The sequence below is a fragment of the Echinops telfairi genome, unplaced genomic scaffold (assembly GCF_000313985.2).
Source record: "Echinops telfairi isolate 266 unplaced genomic scaffold, ASM31398v2 ScPeMD7_1;HRSCAF=3_0, whole genome shotgun sequence".
Lineage (NCBI taxonomy): Eukaryota > Metazoa > Chordata > Mammalia > Afrosoricida > Tenrecidae > Echinops > Echinops telfairi.
In genome coordinates this window covers 38,380,349-38,387,889 of record NW_022103896.1, presented here as the reverse complement: position 1 = coordinate 38,387,889, position 7,541 = coordinate 38,380,349, and the positions used below count along the sequence as shown (strand labels likewise).

The 7,541-nt window shown below is 45.4% G+C and overlaps 1 protein-coding gene across 1 annotated transcript in view; it reads right to left on the bottom strand.

The window, feature by feature from the left end:
* Positions 1 to 1,730: 1,730 nt before the first annotated feature.
* SNX31 (sorting nexin 31) overlaps positions 1,731 to 7,541 on the bottom strand; it is a 48,368-nt gene continuing 42,557 nt past the window's right edge. Inside the window, exons 12-13 of the mRNA XM_004697691.2 lie at positions 7,031 to 7,087; positions 1,731 to 3,279 (exon numbers count right to left, since the gene is read on the bottom strand). Coding sequence (XP_004697748.1) covers positions 3,178 to 3,279; positions 7,031 to 7,087 — 159 coding nt within the window. The 3' untranslated portion in view covers positions 1,731 to 3,177. The remainder of the gene's footprint in view (positions 3,280 to 7,030; positions 7,088 to 7,541) is intronic.

Here is a 7,541-nt window from a genome sequence, read left to right as displayed (position 1 = left end):
GGCTCAAGTAGAAAGCAAATGTTTTGAGAATGATGATGGTAACACGTGTACAAATGTGCTTGACACAATGGATGTATGGATGGATTGTGATAAGAGTTGTATGAGCCCCCAATAAAATGATTGGGGGAAAAAAACAAAACCAGCAGCTGTACATGGACCTTGCTAGACGGAATACACAATCATCACATAGACTACCTCGATGGAAAGAGATGGTGGAAAAGCTCAATAGCATCACTCAAATAAGGCCAGGGGCGGATATGAAACAGACCATCAATTGCTCATATGCAAGGTCAAGTTGAAAATGTTAACAAACTCAGGAGAGCCAATGTATGACTAGGCGGATATCCACTAGAATGTCAAGAATATATTTGATGCAGTGAACACTAGTCACTGAAGACAGCCAAGTTTTTGGTTGATAAAAAGGACGTCATACAAGAAAAAAGCAAAAGGTTATTAAAAAGACAGAAAACAAAACAAATGGATGTCGCTGAGAAGAGACTCTGAAACTTGTTTTGGAATGTAGAGTAGTTAAAGGGAACTCTAGAGAGTCCTATAGCACAGTGGGTTACCCACTAAGCTACAAACCGAAAGGTCAGCAGTTCAAAACCACCCGTGGCTCTGAGGGAGAAACAGGAGCTTTCTACTCCCACAAAAATGTACAGTCTCAGAAGTCCACAGGGGCAATTGTACTCTGTACTACAGGGTCACTATGCTGAGTTGAAATCCACTCACTGGCAGTGAGTGGAGACGGGTCAGGTGGTGCAATGGTCAGTGGTTCAAATCCACTAGTGGCTCTGCAGGAGAGAAAACCTGGCGATTTGCTCCTGTAAAGATTGCTGGTTACCTTTGAGTCGATTCTGAAACTTCGAGTCGAGAGAGAAACTTCCCTGTGGCTTTTCCAAGGCTGTAAATCCGTGTGGAAGCAGACCGCCACATCTTTCTCCCACAGAAGGGCTGGTGGATTTGAACCACCAACCTGGTGGACAGCAGCCATGCACTTAACCATTGCATCACACAGAGTTCTTCTATCAAGATTAGATCCCAGGAAACTCTATGGGGCAGTTCTACCCTTGTCATGTGGGTCCCTACCAGACAAATGTTGACCGGATGGCATGCAACAGCAATATCTGCTATCTGGGATGAGTCCGTCTTCTTTACGAGGTGGAAACATGACATTGACAACATCCAACCTACAAAAACTGCAAATTCACATGGTTCAGTATCATATATGCGTCTTCTCAGTGGTTCTCTGAGGGAGAACGATGAGGCTGTCTGCTCTGATTTGAGATTCACAGTCTCAGAAACCCTAAGCCAGGATGGCGATGAGTCAGAATCAGCTTAATGGCAGTGGGTTTGGGTTTAGTTTTCCCTTGAAATACAAATTCTCTGTGAATTCCTAGTGTCTACAATAGTCCCTTACACCGTGTAGGGGGTTGATATTAAAAATAATAAACACTTGGACTCTTCTTAGAGTGGCAAAACAGCAGATACATTTCCACTTCCATCTGAAAACTCATGTGAATCCACAAATCCATGATTTGGGATTTTGTGGGTCCCCCCCCCCTGCAAAAATAGCGTAGGATACAAATATCAAACACTACAGCACTGGAAGTTGTGGGCAGATCAATTTGCAAACGATTATAGAGCTTTAAATAAATTCACATTACAGAAGGATGACTCACCCCATGTCTTCCAGTAAATACGATACACACTCAAATGTAGTTCATATTTATTATATGATCAGCTACACGACCCAGCTAGAAAAGCACATCAGAATAGTGCGCATTAGAGAATGACATTCGATAGAGGCCACCACCCCTTCCCCTTACTGCAGTCCTACTTCTGAGCATAATTACATTCATGACCAGATTAATCATATGATTAAGCAAGGGAAAATATTTTTGAGAAAGTGTGTATTTTTAAATCTGAGAGTTATGATATCATATGCTGGTTTCAAAAATAACAAAACAACATCCCAGAACAGCCGGATGATTATTGAACTGAGTTCACCAAAGGACAGGATCCAAGCACAACTCCCAAGAAGCCCGAGGCTGGACAGCCGCTAAGCTCAGAACTACTTACAGAACCAAAAGTGCGGTCCGGGGCCTCACGGAGATCCTGGGGGGGGATCTGCGGATCCAGAATGTGTTTTCCATGATTCCATTTCTTAGGGGGAGCCCAATTTTCTTCTGGGGGAGAGTCCTATCTTTAGAACTTACCCTCACCTAAGACATCTTGCAAGCTCCTAAGGGGACACACAATGCGCCGTACCGTCATGCTTCCCTGACCCCTCACAGGACAGTGACTAACAACTGTGGTATTTAGAACTCTCAGTCAGTGTCTCCCAAAGGAGCCCAAGTGGCCGATGGGTGATCCGCTGGGCTGCTACCCTCATGATCAGCAGCTGCTTCACAGGAGAAAGATGGGGCTTTCCATTTCCTTAAGGAGATGCAGCCTGGGAAACCCACAGAGGCAGTTCAACCCTGTCTTACAGGATCCTCAGGAGCCAGAATGGGCTAGATGACAGAGAGTTGGGGGTTGGTTTGTTTACGAATATTTCCCAAGGTGGGCCCTAGCCTGAAGAGTGGTGGAATGGAGGGGGCTTGGGGGTGAGGCTGCAAAAGCAGATATCTACAATGTTTTCATTGCCACTGGGGCACTGAGTATATATATAAAATTTCTGAAAAGGGGGCAGTAGGCTAAGTAGGTTTGGGAACCTATGCTCTAGGCATTCCTAAGTTTCCTTGCTTCCTGCTACAGTACATCTAAGACGGGGATGTTTAGAGACCCACCGCATGTGCACTGTTTCGTCATCAACCTTTCATTCCTGTCAGATGCAAAAATAGAATGAGCTTCAGATTGCTTGATAAAGAGTTGCTATTGTCTTTCATAAGCCATTACAATGAAATTGGATGCCTGGTCTCCCTGCCCCTGCCTTTTTTTTTTTTTAATTTTGAGATTTACTTAGAGTTTGATGTTTCAGGAGTCTGGACAAATAAGACTTCGTGCCAAAATCTCTCGGTGGCTGAAACATGGGAGGGCACCCCCTTTTTTTCATGGGTAATAAGGAAGCTCACCTCCAACCCCCAGCTCTTAGCCCTCGTGGGAGAGCCTTACAGGGCATTCTTTTTTTCTTTTTTCCCTTAAAGGACATTTTTAAAAAGTGAGAGTCTCTCTTCAAAGATCTTCTTCCTTTATGGTCCCAAAAACACAATCCTCTTCAGCTACCTTATTGGAAATCTTGCTTTTTCTCGGCAACAAATTGGAGGAGTCTCGCCACTGCAAAGTAAACATAGCGAGGTCAGAATGTACGTGAGAGGAAATGGTTTCTAGAATGGTAACAGCAACAATGTAGGGGAGTTAAAAACAGCGTTGAAAGCGCAAGAGAAAGGCTAGCTTTGTTTCAAAGAGGCTTGCTCTCAAGGTTTGATCTGGTAGACGCCTTATTCGGGGGAGAGTGTCTATCTGTTGAAGGAGATGTGGCGGTGGACTGGGTCATGGATTGGGCTGCTAACTCCCAGGTCCTCAGTTCAAAACCATTAGCAGATCTGTGTGAGAAAGGTGAGGCTTTCTGCTCCCGTCAGAGTTCTTTCTGTTCCCGTCAGGGGGGGGAGGGGGTATGGAGCAGTCCCACTCTGTGCTAAAGGGTGGCTATGACTCAGAATTGACTTGATAGCAGTGAGGTTTTGACAGTGAGTGCATCTCTTGGAACCTCTGGCAGGTATAACAGGTTAACACTCTCATCTGCTAACTGAAATATTGGAAATTCAAGTCCGCCTGTAGGTGCATCGGAAGAAAGGCCTGGTGATCTACTTATGAACAATCCACGATCGGAAAACCTATGGGTCACAGTTCTATTCTGGCACCCGTGGAGCTGCTGTGGTCAGAACTGACTCAAGGGCAACCAGTAAGAGGAGGTAGATCTGCTCGGAGTAACTTTCTAGGCCCTGGGATGCCATCCAGGTAACATCTGAATGCTGCTTGTCTCATCCCATCCCTCTCTCTCAAAGCTGGGCGACATTCAATGTTGAACTTCACTTAAAAATTGCAGGGCACTCCAGTACAAAAACATACCAGGGTGCTTCCAAAAGTTGGAAACATTCCAATATCATTCTGTGTTTCCTCTAACTTTTTTAAGCACCCTGTACTTTTAAAGTTTATTCTTATTCAAAAGTATTAGGGGAGGTTATAGTAGCCATAAACTTTCATTGAGTAGGTAGTTGGCTAGCCATCAGTATATCCCTTAGTTAGGGCCAAGAGAGTGGGCTTCAGCCTGGTGGTGGTGATGGTGGAAAATTCAGAACAGCTCAATGGCTAGACCTTTTTTTTTTTTTTTAAAAAAAAGCCCAGATTCTTTTTCTTTCTCCACTTATCATCATGCTACCTATTGGCTCAGGTGTGAGGATTTTGGTCTTGTTGACACTCAGTTGTCATCCGTACCGAAGGCTCCAATCCTTGATCTTCGTCAGCAAGGGCTGCCAGTCCTCCTCACTTTCAGCCAGCAAGCTTGTCTCATCTGCATATTGCAGGCTGTTAATAAGCCTTCCTCCGTCCTGGTGCCACGTTCTCTTCCTGTAATCCAACTTCTCGGATGGTTTGCTCAGCAGACAACGTAAGTGTGGTGAAAGGATACAACTGTGTCACACGCGCCCCGATTTTAAACCATACAGCATTTCCTTGTTCTGTTCACACAACTGCCTCTTGATCCACGTACAAGTTCTGCATGAGCATGATAAAGTGTTCCAGAATTTCCATTCTTCCCAAAGTTATCCATCGGTTAAGATCCACACAGTCAAAGGCTTTTACCTAGCCAATAAAACTAGCCAATAAAACACAAGCCAACATCTTCCAAGTATTCTCTGCTTTGAGCCAAGATCCATCTGACATCAGCAGCGATATCCCTTGTTCCACGTCCTCTTCTGAATCTGGCCTGAACCTCTGCAGCTCCCCGTCAAAGGACTGCAGCAAGTGTTGTTTTCTCAGTCTCAACGGTTGTAGCAGAAGGGTGAGACACAACACCCTTAAGGCAGATCACAACCCTGATCTAAATCAAGTAAAAGGAACTTCGTCAAGGGTGTGGTCTGTTTCCAGTACAAGTGGACAGTGTGGAAAAGTATGCTTGCTTTTTGCTGGATCTGGTTCCTCCTCCAAATTTCCAGCTCTTTGGACTCAAGCCAATGGCCTGCAACGTTGCCTGCCAATTCTGGGAGTCGCCAGCAGCCTGTCTCTCTTGGCTTTAGTTGCCTCTGCAACCAGAAGCCTGCTGTGTGACCTGCTGATCTTGGGGTCATCGACCCCTACAACTACACTACTGAAGTCCAGAGACACCTGCCTGACATCTGACCCACGGAATTGGAACTTGTCCACCTTCACAACTGAGTGAGCCATTTCTTTGATATAAACTTCTCTATATGGAGAGCGAATGTTTTGAGAATGATGAGGGCAATGAATGTACAAATGTGCCTTACACAATGGATGGATGGATGGACTGTGATCAGAGTTGTATGAGCCCCTAATAAAATGATTAAAATAAATAAATAAACTTTTCTCTATGTATGTATCTCAATGTGTGAACATCATTGTTTTTGCTTCCCTAGAGAACCCAGCCTAAGACATCAGAAGAGGCTGATGCTGGGATGACCATTGGTCTAGGATCACCACTGTTCTAGTTTCAGTCCTGGATGCACAGAGAAGCAGCTGGAGATCATTGAAAACTCCATTGTCTTGTCACCCCAAAGCAATTCGATCCAAATCTCTGAGGTGGGGCCTCCTCTTCATCATTCTTCAGAGCTTCCAAGGATTATTCTAGTGTTGCCACGGTTCAGGACCGTGTTGCCACCTCTTTGTTGTCAATACGCTGCTGAAATCTGTATACATTTAAATGATGGTGTGACTATCACCTACATTTTACAGATGAAAATATTGAAAGTTGGTGCAGTATGATCCACTGAGATGCTCCTTATAAAGACTGACTCTCAAGCCCGTGACCACAGATCTACTGAATCAGTGTGTGTGTGTGTCTGTTGGGGGGGGGGGGGGGGTAGGGATGAGGCCCAGAAATCTGCATTTCACTCAATACCGCAGGAGTCCCTATAAACATCGAGCTTTCTGACTGCCAAAGACGCATAGCCAGTAGTTGGTGGCGTTTCTGTCCCCCATCTCTGATCTAACCAGCCAGAAATGCTATAATGATGAAACAGAAAACTTTGCTTTTATTGGACTTATTTCTGAGCTTATTCATGTAAGAAATATTTTTAAAGGACCTTCCTGTAGACACTGGACCCTGTGATGAGAGTTGGGTCAGTAATAAAATAAATTAAAATGTTCTTAAAAGGGTCCCCTGTATTTCCTTCACCTACACTAGGATCGGAACTTAGCAAGGGCAAGCCGGAAGTGGTGGTGAAGGCCCAGCTCTGAGTCACTGACCCTTCAGCCAGTGATTACCGTGGAACCTTGGGCAACTCACGTCATCTCTCTGTGCCCTGGTTTCCTCGACTGACGGAGAGGATTTGGATGATGTTAGCCAGTTGCTGTTGGGTCAACTCTGACTCACGGTGACCCCACATGTGTGAAAGTAGACCTGTGAGCCATCACATTGGCAGGGATCAATTCTTCCCAAGGAGAGCACCAGGCCTTTCTTCTGAGGCTCCTCTGGACTTCTAACCTGAATCAGTTAGCAGGTGAAACCAGTTAACGGTTTGCACCACCCAGGGATAAATGAGTTAACTAAAGGATTCTAGCTCTTCTTGGAAATTTCCTACATGAGAATTCAGGAAAGTTTTTCTTCTGGCCCTGCTGGGTGCAACAATAACAGTGAAACAATACACTGTAACAACAATACACTGTACTTCAGGATGGTCTCCTGGTTGGCCTGACCCACATGAAGGAGCTTCTGAGGAACAGAATTGGGGGAGGTCTTGGCAGTAGAATGGCTTCAGTTACTCAGAGCAGGGTCGGGATGGGGGAGCAGGGGGCGGGAGCCGATTCATGAAAATCACGACTCTTCAATTACAGCATTTTACTCACGGACCGGGCTTAGCTGAAGGTGGTGTCTTTGGCTCTTGCCTTGTTCTGGAACCTCAATCTCCTAAACAGATTAGTCAGATGTCAGCAGGAGAAGCAAGCACACAACTTATCTCGGTCACTAGCACAGGTCTCCTTCCACTGTCTTCCTCTCAGCTGGCCTGATGGCGGCCAGTCGGCGGGGCTCCTGCATGCCATCTGCGTATCCCCCCACGCTCCTTCATCTGTAAGCACTGGAACGCTCCAGAAACCAAGACTCTAAACTTTACGTGAAACTTGAATGTCTGATCCTGGTTGTTGACTATGGAGTTGTGATTTGGCACGGCTTTCAAAAGGACCTCACCCAAAATTAAATGCACTTATAAATCCTGGAAGGATCCATGGAGCTCCAGTCCAGGTACTGAGTCAAAGCCAAATGGGACTCTGATTAATCAGAGGACGCTATTAATCAAATGAAGAACCAAACCGAAGTTCAAGGCCCTTGACGACCCTCATGTCCTAAGGTAAACCTAGCGGAA